Source organism: Sciurus vulgaris (genome assembly GCF_902686455.1).
Source record: "Sciurus vulgaris genome assembly, chromosome: 13".
Taxonomy (NCBI): Eukaryota; Metazoa; Chordata; class Mammalia; order Rodentia; family Sciuridae; genus Sciurus; species Sciurus vulgaris.
The window spans coordinates 82,195,466-82,218,315 of NC_136474.1; the positions used below are offsets into that span (position 1 = coordinate 82,195,466).

The 22,850-nt window shown below is 40.2% G+C and overlaps 1 protein-coding gene and 1 pseudogene across 9 annotated transcripts in view; both read left to right on the plus strand.

Annotated features, from left to right (window-relative positions):
- The window catches only part of MALT1 (MALT1 paracaspase), a 109,326-nt gene that overhangs the window by 34,061 nt on the left and 52,415 nt on the right, over positions 1–22,850 (plus strand). For 6 of the 8 annotated variants that reach the window (XR_013758705.1, XM_079108671.1, XM_079108672.1 and 3 more), the window contains exons 1-2: positions 10,903–11,272; positions 18,717–18,883. Coding sequence is in view for 7 of the 8 variants with exons in the window: in XM_079108671.1 (XP_078964797.1) it covers positions 11,046–11,272; positions 18,717–18,883 (394 nt within the window). In the remaining variant the exon portion in view is untranslated. Of the gene's footprint in view, positions 1–10,902; positions 11,273–18,716; positions 18,884–22,850 lie in introns of those variants that run through there. The other 2 variants (XM_079108674.1, XM_079108673.1) reach the window with 1 other exon arrangement.
- On the plus strand, positions 17,086–18,697 carry LOC306642864 (small integral membrane protein 30-like; annotated as a pseudogene). The gene has a single exon. The product of its transcript is annotated as a small integral membrane protein 30-like (transcript).

Sequence of the window (22,850 nt, forward strand, 5' to 3'; positions counted from 1 at the left end):
TCCTCGAACATTCTGATTCAAACAGTCTGAGTCGGAGCCTGAGAATCTTGCACTTCTAAAATTTCCCCAAAAATGCTGATGCTGTTGACCCAAGATCGTAGTTTGAGAACTGCTATGGTAGAGGTTAAAGAAGAGACAGAGAAAACCCTCTCTAGGTGCCAGAGCACATGTTCGTGGCTAAGATGTCCCTTAGAGCCAACATTCCCTGATTACAGTTAAACAGGTGACTAAATATGCACAGTCATCCTTTGTTATCTGTGGGGGACTAGCTCCAGTGTCCCCTGTGGATAACAAAATCCATGGGTGTTCAATTTCCTTATATAAAAATGGCACAGTGGGCTAGGAATATAGTTCAGTTGGTAGAGTGCTTGCCTCACAAGCACAAGGTCTTGGGTTCAATCCCCAACACCACAAAAAAACAAAAAGGTGTACCTGGACCAGATTCTCTGAAAACTTCTCTGGGATCCCCAATAAAACTGGAGTGCAAGAGAGGCACATGGGTCCCTCTCTTCCTTGAGAGACCCTGAGAGTGTCTACTATTCCTTCAATAAAAACTCATTTAAAAAAATTTTTAAACAATGGCACAATTAAGCACACCCTCTCATATGCTTTAAATCATGTCTTGATTGCTTATAATACCTAATAAAATGTAAATGCTATATAAATAGCTGTTATGGTGTATTGTTTAGGGAACGATGACAAAGAAAAAACCTGTATATGTTTAGAAAAACCATTGAAAAAAATATTTTCAACCCACAGTGGTTTGAATCTGTGGGAGCAGAACTCACAGATGCAGATGGTGGACAGTACTTGTGTCAAGCATCTCATCTTGTATAATTTATCTGTTCAGCTCTATCCTAGGTTCCTAGAGAACATGGGTTCCATAGAAGAAGGTCATATTCTGCGGGAACATTGCATGAAAATATGCTCTCTTTACCAATGGGTGAATCATTAGCAAAAATCCTTATAATGGATGTTATGGTTTGCATATGGCCTATCCCCTCCAAAACTTGAAATTTGATTGCCATTATAGTGGTTTTTAGGAGGTAAGGCCTTTGAGAAGTGACTGAGTGATTAAAAAGGACTGATGCTTTCTCAAGGAAGTTGGTTCATTCTCCTGAGAGTGGGTTAAGAAAGTGAGCCTGCCCCTCATGTTTTCCCCATGTGGCACATACCCACTTGCCCTTTTTCTTTCTGCTCTGAGTGTAAGCAGCATGAGATCCTCACCAGAAGTACTGCTGCCATGCTTTGAATGTTCCAGCCTTCAGAATCATGAGGGAAAATAAACTTCCTTCCTTTATAAATTATCCAGTCTTGGGTATTCTGTTATAGTAAAAGAAAACAGACTGCTACCTTGGGCTTCTACCTTGATGGAATAGGATAATGAGAAACCACTACTTTACCTTGTAGCCCAGATCAGGGCTGGCCTCATTTTCATTTGTCATACTTTCTCTCTTTTAGGGTTACCTTGATCCCACTTTGCCTTTCAGTTGTGGATTTAAGTCTATACCCTACCCTTTGCCTAGTTGGCATTGGTTCCAAGGATCTGGGGCTAGAGGAGAGCTTTCCTCAAAAAATAGCAGGAATGAAATGCACCCAATAAGCACCCTGAGCTGGCATCCATGCAGGAGAATAGAAATACAACTACTAAGGAAGAGAAGATGCCATGTGTCTACCACCTACCTCAATGATTCTTTCAACGCAAACTGGCTCATTTTTCACACACCAGCTCTATGGTCTGTTTTAGCCTGTTTTGTACTGCTATAGAAGAATACCAGAGTCTGGACAATGTATAAACAATTGCAATTTATTTGCTTTGCAGTAGAAATCTAGAGGCTGGAAAGTCTAAGATAGAAGGGTTGCATCTGGTGAGGGCCTTCTTGATGCATCATGATGTGGCAGAAGGCATCACAAGTGAGAGTGTACATAAGAGAGAAGGCAAGTGGTCCGAACCCATCTTCTTCAGGAACCCAATCCCAATACAACTAACCTGGTCCCATAATAAGCAGCATTAATCAATTCAAGAGGGTGGAACCCTCATGATCTAATCCCTCTTAAAAGTCTTGTCTCTTAACACTCTTGTGTTGAGGATTGTTTCCAACATAGGAACTTTGGGCTACAAACCGCAGCAGTCTCCTGTCTGGGATAGATCAACTTCCCAGAGGTTTTGAGCCCTGGCTGAACACACTTCCTGGGTAGGAAGGGAAATTCAAATGAGGATTAAGGACTGGGTTGGGAGCATGAGTGCACTGCCCACACTGGAAGCTGGTGAAAGTCAGATGTCTAGATGTCTAGAACAGTCTTTCTCCCTTGATAGTCTGACAGCTTGATCACTCTTTCTCCTGTACCCTCTACTGCTCTCCTTTGCCTCTCAATTTTTAACATTCTGAGTCCATGAAGGGAAAGAGGAAAAATCAAGAGGATGTAGAGAATTTGTCCCCTTGACTCTCACCAGAAGCTCATTCCTGATCTGGAATTCATCACTGACATATTTAATACTTACTCTCCAAAGGTGGATTCAAAGGCAGAGATCCTGGGGGCTCTCAAGAGCAATGGTTCTTGACCTTGACAAAATTAGAGTCGGCTGAGGAATTAAGAAAAAAAGATTTCAATGCTCAAGCAGCACCCTTAAGCCAATTAAGGATCTGGGGTATAAAATCCAGACACTGGTATACTTTAAACTTCCCAAGTGAAGACTGAGTACCACTGCTCTGGAGATTATGCATCCCTTATTAGACCAGCCTGCACCTTAGACACCTAAAAAGCTTTTACAAACACCTCATCCCAGACCAAGAAAAGTTGGAATCCCTAGGAATTGAGGCCTAGGTATGGAGTATTGTTCCAGGGTTCTTCAGATGATTCTGTGTGTGTGTGTGTGTTAAACAGTATAACATAAAACTTACCATTTTAATGATTTTTGTGTACAAGTCAGTAGCATTAAGCACATTCGTGATTTTGTGCAACAGTCCCTACTACCCATTCCCAGAACTTCTTCATCATCCCAAACAGAAATTCTGAAACCAATAAACAATAAGTCTCCATTCCTCCTCCCCCATTCCCTAGAAAGCACCATTCTATTTTCCTATCTCTATGAATGTAACTATTCCACATACTTCATATAAGTGAAATCATACAATATTTGCCTTTTTGTATCTGGCTTATTTCACTTAGCCCAAATTCTCCTAGGTTCATTCATGATGTAGCATGTATCAGGATGTCATTCTTCATTAAGGCTAAATAATATTCCAGTAGCGTGTATGCACCACCTTTTGTTTATCCATTCATCTGTAGATGGACATTTGAATTCTTTTCTTCTTTTGGCTTTTACGAATGTGCTACTCTGAATGTAAACCTGAGGGATTTGTTTATCCTAAGCAGGATCCAAGTCCCTACTTTCTATTCTTTTGGGCATAAACTCAGCAATGGAATTGTTGGATTGTATGCCAATTCTACTTTAAATTTTTTGAGGAACTAACATACTCTCATCATGTGATCATGTGATTTTTTTTTTTTTTTTTTTTTGGAGGGGGTGGTACCAGGGATTAAACCCAGAGGTGCTTAACCACTAAGCCACATCCCCAGCCCACTTTTTTTCCTTTATTTTTTATTTTGCAATAGGGTCTTACTAAATTGCTTAGGGCCTCACTAAGTTTCTGAGGCTGGTTTTGAACTTGTGACCCTCCGCTTCCCATGCCACTAGAATTATAGGTGTGTGCCACCCTGCCCTGCTCCTTCATCTGATTCTAAAGTGTAGCCAAGTCTGAGGAACATTGGTATGGGCAGCATCCCTCTTAAAACTCAAGAGAGTATATTGATTGGTAGTTGGTACTAAAGAACGAATTCATGGCTGAATGAATTTCTTCAGAGATTCCATTTGCATTGTAACCTGCTGCATTTGTTACTGTCACAAATTCAAACACCTGTTCTATGGATTATTGTGGTTATTACCCTGTTTAAAATCCCAACAGTGTCAAACTTTCATTAGAAATAACACCTCAATTATAATTCCAACCTGCAGTTGAAATGTATCTCTCACAGTAATTTAAGTATCCAAGTGACTGACATTTTCATTGTAGACAATAAATTCAATCTGATTCAGTATTTTTCCTACTATAATGTCACTTCTATCATAATGCCTAATATTATTCATAACATATTCATGCTCAGATAAGTTTTTTTAAACAGAAAAGATAAGATGGTAATATCCTGGGCGAGGAGTGTCACGCCTGAGAATGTCTTCCATTTTTTAAAGCATTGCTAAATTATTCTTTTCCTGGTACAAAAATGTGTTAACTGAAAATTAACTGCAAGGATACTTTACTGTAAAATAATATGCCCTTCCTCCCCAAAAAGGTGTCTATTCTGAAATGTCAATTTTGGAATGTTTTGTCACCCTGTCTGCAGATTGGACTGTTTCTCTGAATTTATAGGTTTCCATCTCCATGCGAAAGTCAACTGGGATTCTGTATGTGGAGACAGGGAAGGATGATGACAGATGGAAATATATGCAGGCTCCCTGTGGTTCTTTAATCCCAGACTTCAAAGTATACAAGTTACAAGTCCATACATGCACAACATGGGTAAATACAGAAATCCCACAGTAAACTTTGAGAAAGAAAATATTGACAACAGGTCTAAGGAATAGTAAGTAAAGGCCTCAAGACTTGCCATTCTCAAATAAGTTAATCTCTCTTTTTTTTCTTTGTCTTGTTGTTTTATCATTTTTGAAAAAAAGCATTTGAATTTGGACAATCATTACTAGATATGAGGAAAAGGACAGTGTTCCAGGTCATCCACTGTGGCCAACAAGTGGGACAGAAGGAGCAGTGGCACTTCAGTGCTCTGGACACTGGATCGAGAGGAGACGTAGCAGCTACAGGTCTTCAGATCTGGCTGGTTCTAGGCAGCACTCTCTTGGGGATAACCCTAGAACACTAGTTCTGGGATGCGCCTTGTAAAACTAGGCCCAGTAAACAGATAAGTTTGGAGAAATTTTGGACAGTCAGCTCTCCTTATGCATGGTTCCACATTCACTGATTCCACCAATCAAGGATTAAAAATATTCAGGGAAAAAAATACACCTGTACTGGACATGTACAACTTTTTTCTTGTCATGTGTCCCTAAAGGATACAGTGTAACAAATATTTACACAGCATTTACATATGGTATTATAAATTAATCTAGAGATTATTTAAAGTACACCGGAGGATGTTCATAGGATTTATGCCAATACCACCCCATTTTATATAAGGGACTTGAGCACCTGAGGATTTTAGTAGCTGTGGGGAAGAGTGGCCTGGAACCAATTCCCTGAGCATACTGAAGGACTACCAGTAAAGTAACAGCTAATTTCATGTACTAAAGGCAGTGAAACCTGAAGAATCCTGGGGAATGTGCCCTAGAGTCAGAGAAGTAGCTGCTCCTGACTCCACTGTTCTGTTGTAGGCCTGGTCCTGCAAACCCTACTTAGTCCTTTTGGAGTCCAAAGCCTGCTGTCAGCCACAGTCCTTACAACTTTCACTTCCCTTCACTAGCCACTTCTCTCTCTAAGACAATGTGTATTCCAACCCTTGAATGCTGAAGTCCATCTCTAGTCCCTCTGGCCTTGATTCCCCTACTTGGAACTTTCCATCCCTGCCTTCAAGATCCAGCTCTAAACTCTGCCTATAAGAAGGCTTTGCTGGTCATTGGATAATCAGTTATTTAAATCTTACTGTATTCAATCTTATTATCACATTGTATACGTATATTCACAGTTCTCCTCTTGGGAATAATTCATCATCTCCACCTTTCCAGTTTCTTTATTTAATAACAGGGCTGGGGCTGGAGTGTAGCACCGTGGTAGAGAACTTGTCTAGCATGTGTGAGGCCCTGGGTTCAATCTCCAGCATGAGAAGAAGGAAGTTAATAAATAAAATGGAAAACAACAGGACAGGACCTTGTACTACCTTTGTCCTCTCTATTGTACTTTTACAATATTCCACATACTAGAGATTCTTGTTTCATTTCCTGATGATTAAAATAAGCTATGAAAGTTTAAACAACATTCTTTAAAGCATAGTGATTCATGCAGCCTACCAATACCCTAGACTGGCAAAAAGTAACCCCAAACATTTCTTCACTCTGTCTCCGTTCTTCACGTACAGAATCAAGACCTTGGAAGAGGCCATTATTTCTCATTTGTACTAAATTGTAGTACTTCTTGAATCTCCAGTCTTGCCCCTCCCTACAGTACTGCCCAAGTGAGTTTTAAAATTTTTCCATTACTCCACATCACTTATTTAAAGCAGAATCTCTCAAACTTTAAATATTTACCTGTTTTAGAAGTCTTAACATAGTCACATATCACTGCACTCTTGGAAATTTAATAGATTCTTTTTCCTTTCAGTGAAATCACATTTTAAAGTTGGCATTGTCCTAATCGATACTATTAGAGAAATGGCAACTTTGGCAGATTGTTTTTTCTTTTCTGTGTTAAATAAGTATATAACTATGAAGTAAAAACATCCATGTGCTATTCAAAAGTATCTTGTATCACCAGAGGCTCAAATGATCCTCTGAAAGGCACAGACCTATAAGGTAAAAACCTGGTCCTTTGGCCTGACCCAATCTGATCTTCACTGCCTTCTGGGTCTTAGTCTTTGTTCCTTTCTCATGTGTGTCTCCAGCTTTCCTGAACCAACTGCAGGTCACCAACCTGCCATGATGTTTTATGGCCATTACGTTGCTCTTCTTTCTGCCCTTTTCTCCAAGCATCTCTTTTCATTTTTCACATGGATGGAAAAGCCCTTCTCAGTATTTTTACACTTCCTTTGCTCAGCAGAGTATTCACCATTCTTGTGCTTGGATTTTGTCAACACTATACTCAAAGAACTCAAAAGAAACACTGCTGGAGACTGAAATGAACTGGACATCTTGCCCAGCACATCTCCCTGCTTATCTTTTCCTTGCATTGTCTTTGACTAGGCTGTTTTACAACTTGGAGAAATAGAAGCCAACTTGTAAAAAACTGTGAGTAGTACACATAATTCTTGTTTATAAATAATTGCAAGGTGGCAGTCCAATTAATCTCTCTTCTACAATGAGAAAGAAGCCAGTTTTGTTTCTACAAATCAAATACACTTTGGCATTTTTGACAAGATTACACATATAGCAAGTCTTTGGATTCTCCTCCAAAGTGGTTGTAACTCAATTAATTGATGAATTAAACAAAACTTCTAACATGTACATAGTGGACTTGTTGGGAATCATAACTTTAACTTTCTTTTTAAACACCATCCTTTAACATTATTTGGTATGTAGCCTGACACAAAGTAGGCACACTCAGCACATATCTGTTAATAATTTAATGAAAGAATACATTTAGACAAGTAAGTGTAGTCTTCACCATGTCCAACATCAAGTATTTAGGTCTGGGTGATTCATCCTGAAAGTAGGGTGTGGAATACTAGCGTGACTCTTGGCAATTCCAAAGTTGAAATTGAATTGAGAAAATTCCCCTAATCCTGTCAGAAATGTCAACAAGAACAGGCTACAGGGGATGTGACAAGGCAAGTCTTGTCTGAGGGCCGCCCAAGTGGCCCCAATACAGGAGCTGAGTCAGAGGGGTCACCAAGGGTTTCAGGCATGGAATAAGAGGTGGGAGACAATGAATACCATTTCATCACGTAACGCCTATTTTCTTTTCTCCATTGTAACAAATTCAAGGACCTACAGGTATTCTGTACTGGGTCTTTTAAAAACCTGTCCAGTTATGAAATAATGTGTATCATTCTGCCATTTTTAATTAGAGACCATCTATAGTTACATTGTGTAAAGGGGAAAAAAAAAATCTATGAGTCAACTTCCACATCTGTTGAGTGTTTTGAAGATTACATCAGTAAAGTTCCACAGAATGAAACCATGAGCTTCCTGCATATGTCTGGATTCATAAAGATCTATATCAGTTTAAACTAATGAGAAAGAACTACCAAGGATATATTCCGTAAGGATGCATGAACGTTTAAGGGACACTTAAAAATCAGATCTGTGCTTTCAACTTTTCTCCTGTCTTTATATAATATAATTGACAGGAAAAGGAAGTTGAATTACTGATTATATTGTTCTCAGAATTAATGTGCAATTTTGAGAGTACTAATATAGGCATATGCCACATAACAAAATGTTGGTCAATGAGGGGGCCCATGTACAAATATTGTCCCTCAAGATCATGTTGCCTAGTCATGTCACATCCAGCTCAGTTTAAGTACATTCTGATGTTCAAAATACGATGAAATCACCTAACAATGCATTTTTCAGAACACATCCCCAACTACAAGCAAATATGACTATATATACTGCACTACTCCCGACACCTACTCTCAGGTACTACTATCTTCTGCTTTTTACAGACATAAAAATTGAAGCTTAGAGTTTAAGTAACTTGTCTAAGATCATATCACTAATAAGTAGCAGCATCAAGATTCAAATTAAAGATCATGTTCTTTCTATTCTGCCATTATGCCCCAGAACATAAATGAAAATATGGCAAGCAGGGTGGTGCATGCCTATACTCCCAGTCACTGAGGATGCTGAGGCAGGAGGATCATGAGTTCAAATCTAGCCTCAGCAAAAGCAAGGTGCTAAGCAACTCAGTGAGACCCTGTTTCTAAATAAAATACAAAATAGGGTTGGGGATGTGGCTCATGGTTGAGTTTCACCCCCCCAAAAAAAGAAAGAAAATTATACAGCAGAAATATGTGATTGAGAGCAGAAAAGACCAGTCATAAAATGTAATGTCAATCCAGAGTATAGGATGGAGGGTAGGTGGGTAGGGTAACTGGATAGGTAGTAAAGTGGCTGGGTACAAAACAGGGTTGGGAATAGGGTTAAATGAGGGATTCCCTCACTTAGGAAGTAGGGGAGGGGGCTCAGTTGGTAGAGTTCTTGCCTAGCACGCACAAGGCCCTGGGTTCAATTCCCCAGCAACCCCCCCCCCCAAAGTAATACTCAGGAAGTAGGGAAGTGGGAATGAGGGTCAATGTAGTGCCCAGCTGAGCTGTACTGGATCAGATTGAGAAGGATAGATCAGATTGAGGGTAAATAAATATAACACAGCTACCCATTTTAGTCCATATTCACATATGCTGTTTAAGTAACACTCTGCACAAGGTAGGTTTAGAAAAAAAGTCTACAGAATTTAAATTAGAAGGTAGGATTCCTACTGGTGCAGTGGCACACACCTGTAATCCCAATGGCTCAGAAGGCTAAGACAGGAGGATCACGAATTTAAAGCCAGCCTCAGCTAAGCAACTCGGTGAGACCCTGTCTCTAAATAAAATACAAAATAGGGCTTGGGATGTGACTCAGTGATTAAGTGCTCCTGAGTTCTAATCCCCAATAGTGGCCCCCTCCCCGCAAATAAATAAATAAATAATAAAGACTAGAAGACTTCCAATAAAGACTAGAAGACTTAACTTCCCTAATAGGAACATGCAGGTAATGACTCTGAGAAAATATTTGTCCAGTGATGGAAAACAAAACAGGAAAACACTAAGTGGAAAAGATTTGCCAAGTCAAGCAGAATGTGAAACAGCATTTGTATTGGTAAGGGTAAGAGTTTACATTTACTGAGTACTCTGTGTCAATCACTAAGTTAAGTGCTTTATGCACATCGAATCCTTTCACTCTGGCAGAAACCTTATATAAACTATATTTCAGTCCCATTTAACAGAGGAAGCACAGAAATTAACTTATTCAATATCATAAATCCTGGACCCAGCAAATATTTCCGGATCCAAAAGTCATGCTCTTAACCATTATAGTGCATTCTGAATTCTGAACTTATACAGGAGTGAAAAAGTTTAGTGACTGCTAGAATGTGGTGGAGCCTGTATGTTTCATACCAACAGGTATGAAAATCTGGGCATCCAAATTATTGCTGCAGAAAATCCTGCTGTCTGGACTGATGAAAAAAGTTAATGGCCCCAGAAGCTGGGCCTGAATTTCAGCCTTGTTTCTGAGGGCTACCTAGCTGGTCGGACTTCATAAAATTGCTTGCTTTTGTCCCAAACTAACCTCTACTTTCCAGTGCGATAGTGGCCTTGAATATAGTTAAGATTGGGAGAAAGCTCTGGTGTAGTTCCTCTATCAGTTTATCTACTGTGGATCATTCCAGAAAATGCATCCTCTATAAGGTTACCTGCTCTGATTACAAAGAATGTGGATGGCAGTCAGACCAGGAGAAAACAATTTCCCAGATCTGATTAGCCAAAATACACCACAGCTCAGTCTGTTTTGTTTGCAGTGCTAGGGACGGAACCGGGCCCTGTGCACGTTAGGCAGGTGCTCTATCACTAATCTCTACAACTATACCCTCGGCCCGACTCTTTGGTATTTAAAATAAAAAAAAATCTTTTAACGTCTAGACAGAGATTTCGGTCAATTCCTGTCAAGAATATGAAGCTCCAGCACTACTGCTACCCTTTGGCAACGCCATACACATGGAACCCTAAAAAGGAGGAAGCGTCCGCTGAGGCTGCCCAACGTGGGAGCTGGTGGCGTAGCCCGGCACACCCAAATCCCCAAGTCTGGCGAGCGCGGCTCGGGAACAGGCGCGTGGGGGCCGGAGACCCTGAGCCGCGCGCTCCCATCCCCAGCATGAGGCAAGCCTCCTCCCACGGCATCGGGAAGCCCCAGCGTCGCAGGCTTCCTCGCCCAGGAGGAGCTGCCGGGGCGCAGTTCCTGCACCGCTTCCTCCTGCAACGGCAGCCACCCGTGCCCTCCTGCTCCGCGGGTTCGCAGCGCGCGCCGCGCGGGCCGGGAGGCGGCGGGGGAGGGCGGGGGAGGCGCGGCCGCACGCACGCGCGCAGCGGAGGCCCCGCCCCTCGGCCCGCCCGGCGGGAGCCGGGGAGAACCTGTCTCGCGGGGCGGGGAGCCGAGCTTCCTCCTGCGAGGGCTGCGCAGCGCGGCCCGAGTTCTTCCGCCGCTGTCTCCGGGCTCCGAGGCGAGCGAGGGGCGAGCGGAAGGGCGCCGGAGCCGAGGCCCGACGCGGCTCGCGCCGGCCATGTCGCTGAGGGGGGAGCCACCGCAGGCCTCGCCGCCCCCGGCCCTGCCGCCGCCTCCGGCCGCGCCCTCGGGGCAGTCGCTAGCCTCCCTGGCCGGCGCGACCCTCCTCCGCCTGGGGGAGCCGCTGCTGCGGAGGCTCGGCCAGACCCTGGACCGCGCGCCCGAGGGCCGGGGCTGGAGGCGGCTGGCCGAGCTGGCCGGCAGTCGGGGGCGCCTCCGGCTCAGGTGAGCCCGGGCGGGCGGGTGGGCTGGGGCGGAGGGCCGGAGCGCGTCGCCGGGTGAGGAGAGGGCGCAGGTGGCGAGGGCTACCGCCGCCCTCCGAGAGCCCGAAGCCGGCTAAGTCCTGGGAATGCGAGGAGTGCGAGGTGGGGTCCCGGACGTGGAGGGCGAGAGGCCGAAGTGGCCCCGCGATCGCTGCACCCTTTTCCTGCCCTCTGTTCCTGGAGCTAAAAGCGATAAGTGGAAGATAGTGACCCCGGAGGATATTGAGAGAATGAAATTCTGTCTGGGCTTGATTCCAGAGAACTTAAATGCAGAGGAAAGGGATGTGGACCTGCCCCTGAGAGGCTAAGGAAGGTCGGGAGGCAGGTGTGCAGGTGAAGAGGGAGTGAAGCCAAGGACTGGGGTGCAGGGATTCCTGAAGGTTTTTATGCACAGAAAAGGAAAGATTGAATCTAAACTCACTATCTTCCTCCGTCAAACCGAGTTACCAGGTTTTTTTCTTGACTTCGCCATGAACATAACTCGATTAAGAAAATCCTGATACGGGCTGGGGTTGTGGCTCAGTGGTAGAGCACTTGCCTATAGCATGTGTGAGGCCCTGGGTTCGATTCTCAGCACCACATATAAATACATGAATAAAAGAAACATCCATCAACATCTAAAGAGAAATTTAAAAAAATAAAATAAAATCCTGATAAGGAAAGGGTCCACGCTGTTAGCGATTCTTGAAGTTTTGAGTCTCAAGACTCTTTACAATTATTCTAGTACAGTTATCCTAGAATGAGTGAAACCCTGGGTTGGGACCCCAGCAACCCCCCCCCCCCCAAAGTATATCTATATGTATGTATATGACCCAGAGAGCCTTTATGCAGGTTATATGTATTACATACATATATATACTGGGATTTACCACATTTGAAATTTCCAAGACGTTAATTTATTTAAAAAGAACCCAGCACATTGTTAACACTTTTGTAGAAAAGCAAACTTGTCCAAAACAAATTTTAAAAAGTAATTAGCAAAATAGCATTGATTCACATTTTGAAAATCTCTAATGTCTTGATTTAGTAAAAAAAAATTGGATTCTTTTATATATTTCTCTGCATTCAGTCTGTTGAAATTGACAGGTAACAACCCTGGAAACTTCTGAGAGAATGAATGAAAAAGTTAAATAAAATCGTAGTATTATGAAAAAACATTTTAACCTGTGAACCTCCTGAAAGGGTCCAGGAACTGCAACAGGGCTTCTAAAACTATACTTAAGACAACCACCACTCTATGTCATTGTTATTACTTTGGCCTGCTTTTGAATCCCTTAGCAGTTTTTTAAACTTCTCAAGTGACCACACTTCATATTGTACTATCATTATTTGTTCACATCTTTAAAACTCCTTAAGAACAAAAGTCAATGCCTAATACTGTTATGCATAGAACTTGTCTTAGACAATAAGTGCTTGTTAAATTAAGAAGAGGCAATCATTGAAACTATTGAGTGCCTGCTAGTACCTAAAAATTCCAGAAGATAAAAAGTTAAATATTTTATTCCTCTTCATAAGGGTTTATCTAGTAATGGGCTAGAATTTTGTGACATTCACAGTAACATTAATTGCTATGTTGAATATAATAATAAAAATGTTTTTTTTTTTTTATTTGAGCACAGAGTATAACCAAAGAAGTGTTTTCACGTATTATCTATTTTAACCCTCCCAACACCCCTGAGTTACAAAGTTGAGATTGTGGCAGAAGGTAATGATGAGTTGGGATTATTTCCCATGCAGAAATGAGGTAAGGAGGGTAAGCTGGGAAAGTCAAGCAGACATAGGGTGTAAGTTCTTTCTATTCTAAGAAAAAAAACACTAGGCTTTTAGCTGTACAGAGAAAATTAAGAATACTGTTAGTTTAGGTACACAAATTTCTGAATTTCTTGACTTATCATAATGTAAAAAATTGTCATCTTGGGAGTGGTGACATCTGCCTGTAATCCCAGTGACTTAGGAGGCTGAGACAGTAAGATCACAAATCCAGGCCAGCCTCAGCAACTTGGTGAAGACCCTGTCTCAAAGTTAAAAAAAAAAAAAAAATTTCAGAAAAAAAAGGACTGGGGATGTAGCTAAGTGGTAGAGCTAAGAGTTCAATCCCCAGTACTCGCCCCACTACATACACACACACCAACTGTCTTTGGAGGCAGATCTCCATTTTAATATGGTGTTAATCAGGAATCTAGTTAGGAAAGAATCTGGGCTTCTTAGAGAGGACTACCACTTGGTGGTGAAGGAAGAAAGTCAGTAAGGCTTTGCCAGTAAAAAGTGTGGCTGCTGGAATCTCAAAGGAGTGAATACCTGATGCTGGGTGTTACATTTTCCTCCCAAGCCTTCAGTCACTAGAGGCTGCAAAATGCTGTTAGCTTTGGGAGTTTGGTGAAAGCTTTGAGGCCACTTTTCTGTGGAGTAGTATAGAGAGGAGGGTAATTGCCTAGCAAGAGGTAACAAGCACAGAAGGGCATGCATTTGTGAATCTGAGTGTTCTGGGTGGGAAGTCTGATGGGACAGGTGAGTTACACCAGTTTTCCAGGATGATAAAGGTTAGTTGGGGTGGGAACGGTTGGAGAATTGGCAAATATTTAAGGTTGTATCTGTTGACATCATAAGAGTTAAGCTGCCATTATAGAAGTTAGCACTGGAAACTTAGGGACTGGAGAGTGACAACCAAGGGTCTGGAATAGCTGGTGATTCTTAAGTCTATTTAAGACCATAAAAGCTTATGTTAAAGTGGTTTCATACTGATGGGAGAAGAGCATCTGTGATCATAGAGTATTTTTCTCTAAGAGTATTTTTCTCTAGTGTTAGACAAGACTTGTAGTGAGAGAGTCTGATCCGAGTGAACAAGTCACAAAAGGATGTGAAGAGTTTGGAGTCACTAGAGTCACAGCCCAAATATCTTGAAAGTTGCCTCTTTTGTTTCTTCTCTCTTTACTTTTTTCCTGCCTCTATACCTTTCCTCAAATTAGATGAGAATTTACTTAAGAATATGAATAAATAAACCACAGGAAAAGTCCTTTCAGAGCCATCCACCAGGAATTAGGAATAATTGTAAATATTTTCAGGTGGTTATTGATGACTCAGAATGATTGCTTACTTACGGTTTACTTACTTAGACCATGTATATGGAAAGCCCTACATGAAAACCAGCCATGATTCTGTTCCAAACTGATCTAATATTGGACACTGCTGTGAGTGTAGATGGGCACAGATTCTGAGTCTGAGTGTCTTGCACATAGTGTAAATTGTAAGCTTCAGGGATAGGCAGAGATTGGGGGGTGGGGGCCTCTAAAATTCCTGAATTATGCCCAGTCAGAAGCTAAGAAATGGGACTGCGTAACATGCCCCAAGGAAAAACCATCAGTCATTGCATGCATTTATGTAGAAGGTGCTTCTTTAGCAACAGAAATCCTGCCCTCGCTCAGCTTATAACAGGAATGAGAATATATATAAAAGTTCTAGCTAAAGGTTCCCTCCTCTCCATCTCTTGTTTTTTAATTTATAATAACCTTAGGGCTCAGACTTTGTATCTCTTTATGTTTTGTTTTTTAACCTAGTCTCCTGGTGTTATTCTTCAGTCATATGGCTTTATATATAATTAAGTTGATTGCTCCCAATATCTCTGCTTTGAATCCCCAGGTGTATGTCGATGTCTGTTTGGCATCTCCTCTTGAGTGTCTCTTAGATATCTTAAATGTAACATCTGCAACTTAACATGTCTCCTCCCACAAACCTCTTTCTCTCAGTTTTCTGCATCTCTCTCTTTTTTTTTTTTTTTTTTTTTTTTTGGTGCTGGGGATCAAACCCAGGGCCTTGTGCTTATAAGGCAAGCACTTTACCGACTGAGCTATCTCCCCACCCCAGTTTTCTGCATCTCTATAAATGGCAGCTACATCCTTCCAGTTGCAAAAAAATCAGTCATTCCTGATTCTGCTCCTAGATATGTTATTTTTGTCTTCAAATCCTCAGTATATATCTAGTATCCAACTTCCATATCTACCACACTGGGCCAAGCTACCACTGTCTCTCACCTGAATTATTCCAATAACCACTCAACTTCTTCCTCCTTTTGCTTTGCCCCTACTCCCGGTCTGTTCTCAGCATAGAAGATTCTTTAAAAAACATTAAATCATATTTTGTCCATCCTCTCCTCAAAACCCTCCAGTTGCTTTTCCATCTAAATGGCGTAAAAATGCCATTTAGATACTAGTTAGCTCTTAGACCTAATATCCTACAGTTAATCTCTCTCTCCTTCCCTCCCTCCCTCCCTCCCTCCCTCTCTCTCCCTCTCTCCCTCTCTCCCTCCCTCCCTCCCTCCCTCCCTCCCTCCCTCCCTCCCTCCCTCCCTCCCTCTCCCCCTCTCCCTCCCTCCCTACCTCCCTCCCTCTCCCTCCCTCCTGTAGTCATGCTTTCTTGCTCTCCCCTGAACACAGTAGGGTCTTTGTACTTGCTGCTTGCTCAGAATGAGATGGTCTCCACAAGTAACTATATGATTTGTTGTCTACCTTTCAAGTGTTTGCTTAAAATCATCCTCTGGATGAGGACTTTACTGATTATATTTGAAATTACCCCATACATCTGCTCCAGTATTTCTTCTCCTCTTGCTTTGCCTTAGTTTTCTCCCACACACTTACCACCATTGGATAGATGGATACATGTCGAGATGTGCTGGGCATGGCAGTGCACACCTGCAATCCCAGCAGCTCAGGAGACTGAGGCATGTGTGGATTGAGAGTTCCAAGCGAGCCTCAGCAAGCTAGCAAGGCCCTAAGCAACTTAACAAGACCCTGACTCAAAAAAAAAAAAAAAAAAAATGGGAGGGTGGACAGGAGATGTGACTCAGTGGTTCAGTGTCCCTAGGTTCAATCCTCAGTACTTAAAAGAGAGAGAGAGAGAGAGGTGTGTCTGTGAGAGAGAGATCTGTCCTTCTCTAAAGTGAAAAATCCAGGAGGGTAGAAATTTTGTTTGCTATTCTGTCCTCAATACCCAGAAAAAAAAATGATCTATTTTGGGTGATTAATAAATAAATTGAATTAATAAATGAAGATTCCAGAGAGTAAATGTACCAAGAGGAGAAACAGAAGGACCTGAAAGCATTTCTGTGGTTTATACCCAAAAGGCCATTATAGTATGTTCCATTTGATTTTCTAAAAGCAAAGCCCATTCATTTCTGTAATAAAGCAGTTTTTTAAGTGTAATTCAAAAATTCCAAATTAGGACTCAGGAAGCACACTTAAAGGAATATAACTAAGGAAAGAAAGATAAAAGTTGGGTATTTGCATGCATCACCTTAGCTGAAAGCCAGTGCCCTTGCAGAAAATCAGTACAATGAAGGGAGACCCAGAATCTTGCTTTTCTCTTTGCCTCTTGTATTGGAAGAGAAATAGACTATCTCAATTTGGTCTTCATTCTTCAAGGAGAAGAAAAGTCAAAGTTAAGAAGTTAAAGCATCAGATTTGATGAGATGACTTCTTAATTTCATATATCAGATCCTGGCAAACTTCTGAATCCTAAAGCAAGTATATTTAGCATATAGTATCTTATTTTTAAAAAAGCTCATTCTGATTATTTAAAAACTTAGTAATCCTGATTCCCATAATGATGGCTTCCCAGACGGTGGTGTCGTGTACTCTCTTAACCTCAGCATCCGGAGCTCCGAAAAGGGGAATATTTCAAGTCAGATAGATTTTATTTATATATATATATATATATATATATATATATATATATATATATATATATATTTGGTTGTAGGTGGACATAGTACTTTTATTTTATTTTTATGTGATGCTGAGGATCAAACCAAGGGCCTGGCGTGTGCTAGGAAAGCATGCTACCACTAAGCCATAACCCCAGCCCGAGATAGATTTCTATATATACCATTTCTAAGCCTTCAAGATACAACATCATGACCTCAATTCCAACACAAGTGTTTTTAGTGCTCATTTCATTGCTTTTGGTTCTGCCAGTTGTTGAAGCAGCAGAAGCATGGAATACAAATGCTCTCGTTAGGTGTGGTTCTCAGCATAACAGGCATTTGTGTTTGCCTTGGTGTGTATGCACAAAAACAGAATGGACAGATGTAACTTTCAAAGGTCTCCCGGGTCAAACTTCACCCTGAAAACTTTTGTGTTATTGAGGATAAACCTGAACTTTAGTCTGAAAACTTCCCAATGAACAGTAATGGTTTCATATTCTTGGTTGTTTCCCATGAGACCAAATAGACATTTGTTAAATGAGAAAAAAAAAAAAAATGTTTTCTTTATAACAAATAATGTACTGAAAACTGCAACCTGTAAATTGTATTTGCTGCTTAGAAAAAGGTCAAAGACATGGGATGGTATAAATATGCAGAAGTAGTAGTTGATAGTTTCAGAATTCTCAAAGCACATGAAATAGGAAGGAGGAGTCTCTTGCCAAGAATCAAGCAAATCTCCACTGTTACCATCACTGCCTCCTGAATCCTTAAGGAGTCTTTTTCTCCATGTTTTTATTATATATTTGTCTTACTTCCCAAGTTAATATTGTGTATAGATATCAAATGGCCAAAATTGAAATGTTTATCTCTAGGGGAAAAAAAAGTTTGGAAAAAATGTATTTAATGTATCTAATACTGAAATGGAGAAAAGATTTAATGTAAAAAAAGAAACCTTTACATTGACATTGGAAGAGATTCAATGTAAGCAAAACAACCTTTGTATTAATCAAGTAACAGCCCCATGGTGAGAAGTACATATTAAATATAAACTCATTATGTTGTAAATTTAAAAAAAGCTTAGTAATCCTTATATTATTTCCATGTATGTTCTTTGACTTGGGAATTTTAAATGTTTTCCATTTGCCAACTTTGTAACATTGCTGGTTCTATCTAGTGACATTTTTGAGACATTGGCTTCTCTTTCTCTCCAGAGCACCACTAGCACTAGTGATATTTGTTCATGTGCCATGATTTAGGATATTGTAACTGCCTAATGGAATGAAGGCATACTCCTTTCAAAAGGCAGCAGAATTTAACCTTTTAGCACCTTCATTTTGGGTCATCTTGTGCTTCATTATCTTCAAAGAAGGAGTTAAAAACAATTTTTTTTCTGGTCTTCCTAGTCCTTATTTTCATATGAAAGACAAAAATTTTGATGACTATCCAGGCTGAATTTCTCTCACATTCCTGCTTCAAGATTTCTCTTGCACTCTCCTGCCTTAATAACTATGGGAACTGAGTGGGAGAAGGGAGTAAAGAGAAGGAGGAGGAGGAAATGCTAAAGGAGGAGGAAAGAACACTAACATTGATAAAGTAAATAGCTGCTCACACACACCAACTTGTGGTTAATTCCTTACCTGGAATGGTTCAGATATTTAGATGTATCATTCTGGAAAAAGGTTATTGACTTGAATAAATTTGTCATTTTCAGTTGTCTGGACCTGGAGCAGTGTTCTCTTAAGGTATTGGAGCCTGAAGGAAGCCCAAGCCTCTGTTTACTAAAACTAATGGGTGAAAAAGGTTGTACGGTAATGGAATTGAGCGACTTCCTACAGGCTATGGAACATACTGAAGTTCTTCAGCTTCTCAGCCCCCCAGGTGGGTTTTCCCCTTAGGAATATTCTGTAGAAGTTTGTGGAGTAAAATTTAGAGAAAAACATCTCTCATTTGACCAGGTAAATTTCATTAAATATTTTTGGAAAATATAAATATATAGAGTTTCATTTCTCGTGTCAAAACCAAAAAGACATAGAAAGCAAATAAGAATTCATGAACGTTGACTGTAGTTCAAAGAGCCAGCTATAGGAGATGTTTTTGAAATAATTGGAAAATTTTTAATATAGCCTACATATGTGACATTAGGGAGTTCATGCAATAATATTGTAGTTCTGTAGAAAAGTGTCCTATATTCCAGGGAGATGCATTCTAAAATATTTGTAGGTAAGATTATGTAAGAGTGAGCCAAAAAAAAGTGAATATACATAATTATTTTTGTATATGAATGGTAAAGGAAGTAGGATAGATGTTTATTGTTTTGTTTGTTTTTGTTTTGGTACAGGGGCACTTAACCACTGAGTCACAGCCCCAGCCCTTTTGTTGTATTTTATTTGGAGGCAGGGTCTCGCCAATTTGCTTAGGGCCTCGCTAAGTTGCTGAGGTTGCTGAGGCTGGCTTTAAACTCGCAATCCTCCTGACACAGCCTCCAGAGCCACTGGGATTACAGGCATGCGCCACATGTTTATTGTTTTGAGTTTTTTTGCCAACATGATAGTTTTGAAGTGTAATTAAATCAACCATAATCGTTTTTCCTCAGTATGCCAATATTGAGTGAGGCATCTTTTTCCAAAGTCACGTAAGGAATAGAAAATAGTTCCTCCTCTCTGTAGCTATAGATAGTTAGTCAATTTTAATGGTGTCAGGTAGGAGGGACATGTATCAGAGTTGCCTGATGGCAACAGTACTGCAGGCTCCCTTCCCAAGCGTCCACTCATGTCCCACTGGAAGCTAAAAGGCCAACCAAGCTTGGTAGGTCCATAGACTAAGGAATTAATGCTCTCTATTTTACATGATTTTCATGTATGCCATTTCATTATGTAACAAACCTGGTTATAATATATTGTTATGTTAACATAAGGAATTAGGTACAGAAGGCATAGCAGCGAACTATGGATTTACATGTACCAGAAACCTGAACTCAAAGTGATATAATAAAGGGAATACATTGCTTGTCCTGACTGAAAAGCCTGTTTCTAAGGGACTGGTTGGTTTTTGTCTTTGTTCTTCCTCTCTTGACATAAGTTTCCTTCTAAGACTCATGCTCCAATAGCTCAAGATGTCTGCTAACCATTCCTGATCTCATTGATCTTTGTCCCCACATTCCCAGAAAGATCGGAAGATTCACTGTCATTAATTAGTTTTGTACACTTCCCTGTCCCTAAACCTGTCATTGTAGCCAGAAACATGGAATGTGCTGATTTGCCTGGATTAAAGCCAGTAGTAGAATTGGGTTGAGTCAGCTTTCCAGGAACCACATGTATCACCAAACAAAATTAGACCTGTTGGATGAAAAACAGAGGCAACAGATGCTGGGAATGTAACCAAAAAGTTATGAACAAATGAGAAGAAATATGGACTCCCAAGTCATCCCAATTTACCAGGCCTTAAGTAGATGATAAAATAGGCCACCAGTAAATGCTTCCTTTGTGATATACACAGTATTGAATGCTTGACTTTTGTTTCCCAGTGCCTCTTTGTATGAAGTGTTGCAGGCCAGGAGTAACTAGCTACTAATGCAGATGACCCAATGTGCAACTCTTATCCATCACCAGTCAGTAAACTTCTTAATATAGTATTTATTAATTTTTATATGCCCAGTGCCTCAAATAGTGAGTATCCAGAAGTTGTAAGGATCAAAATCCACCAGGCTAGGGCACTAGTTCTCATACTTTATAAAACACCAAGGCCTCTGAAAACTTAAGAAACTTCTCTTGGAATTCAGTGAAACTTTTGAATCTCTTTCTCTTTTGCAATCATTCTGATCATTGGTTGCCAGTTTTATGAGTGGAGTGCTCTGTCTTGCAGAGTAGTAGGAGTGGTATAAAATAATGATGTGTTGAATTGTTTCTAGACAATGACAAGGGCCAAACACATCTCAAATTTGTGGTGCGGTCACTGACCTTGAAATCTATGGTCCCCAATTAAAGTTTCTTGTAGAAAGTAGGCTTCACTGTAAGTGAGTCATATATTTATTGACATGTAATATCTGCCTGAATTTTATAAACAATATTTTATATTTTGATTTTTAACAAGCCAGCAACTAGTAAAGTGCTACTCTAGTAAACACCAGTAATCTTCCTTTGAAAAATCCATTTTTGCTCTTTCTGCTTTTCTCCAAATAATAAGATTAGCATTTTCCTGTTTGTGTGCCCTGTTCAGGTTGGTCTGATATTTGGAAAACAGATGTTTCAAGATCATTCCAAAGGGCTCTTTTGTAGGAAATAGGAAAACAGTTTTTACATTACTACTTATATGCTATTTCTGTGAAGATTTTTGTTGTATTAGCCACATGGTATCAATAGAATTGGTTGTTAATTGAAATTTATTTATTTAAAAGGAAATATTTTGAGGATTTAATAAAGCTCAGCAATGTTAGGAAGCAGTAATTTATTGTTTGCTTATTATCTATAGCTCACTGATAATCTAAAACTTATGCTATAGATATTAGAATAAAGAAATGTAAGAATTAGAAGAATTTTAATATCAAGGCTATTGAGAATAAAAACTATTGTAATTATATTAAGAATCCTAGCTCTGATAGAATCACCTTAATTTGTGACTTTGCTCATTCATTCAGTAAACCTTTACTGTATTCCAGTACTTTGCTATCTCAAGCATCAAGTATTGTGAATTCAGAGCTGAGTAAAATAATGATTTCTACCTGTTTAAGGTCATAATGTAGTAGGGGAATTAAACATCACAGCCAGGACAATTGTAAAAATAAGTACATGTAAAGTAAGTAAGTTTATCTAATCTCTAGTTTTTCCTTTTCAGTGTACTATATTCTTGAATCTTAGTGAAAACAAAAAAAGTAGAAATAGTCTAATGTTTTCTGTGTATTTTATCATTTCACAGGATATTATTCCATAGAAAGTCTGATTTTTCTCTGATAGAGGTCAGATGATTTTCCTCTGATATCAGGGTCTCTGATAGGGGTCTGGTTAGGGTTAGTAAGATGAATTCTGTCAAAGATGCTATGAGCCTCAGAACAGGCCTTTGAAAGTTCAGCTGCAAGGAGGAGAAACTATAGATTAATTCTGACAGAAGGAACTTTAGTTTGCTATATTCCATTCCAGTTGTTATGAAACAGTAGTCTGAGATAACCTTAAGAGATTACTGTAGTATTTGATCTGTCTTTTAAGAAACTGACCAAGTTTTGTTTTTTGTTTTTTGTTTTTTTTTTGCGGTGCTGGGGATTGAACCCAGGGCCTTGTGCTTACGAGGCAAGCACTCTACCAACTGAGCTATCTCCCCAGCCCCAAGTTTCTTTTATATATTTGGTAGCCCAGAAGTAACTAAAGCAGTGAGTGTTCCTCCATCTCTAACTGAATAATTCCTGTGATTTGGAACTAGCTTCAATGGTTGTTTATATGAAATCTTAGATGAGTGTGAACTCATCCTAAAATTCTTGCTGTCACTAGGCTCTGGCACCTAATACGTTTTCTGAAGTCTTGAGAACTTAAGTTTCCCCTCTTCTACTTTCTCTCTCATTGGACTTTTCCACAGCATATGGTTGGCCAGCTTCCTCTCAGGGTGGTCTTGCTTGAACTGTATTTTGAAGAAATTGTTTTAGTATTTTGTGTGACTGGTATCCATCCCTGGCTTCCAGCACTGACAGTGTTTCTCTATTTTTATTTCTTTGCTCATCTTGTGAGAATTGGACAAGGAGATAATCGAATGTGCTAAAATTGTTTTGAACCAGAGATTTTTATTTCAGATCTTTATTCTTGTATTTAAGGTTCAAAGGCTCTGATCTCATAGTAGCACGTATGGTTGTAGAAAATGTAGA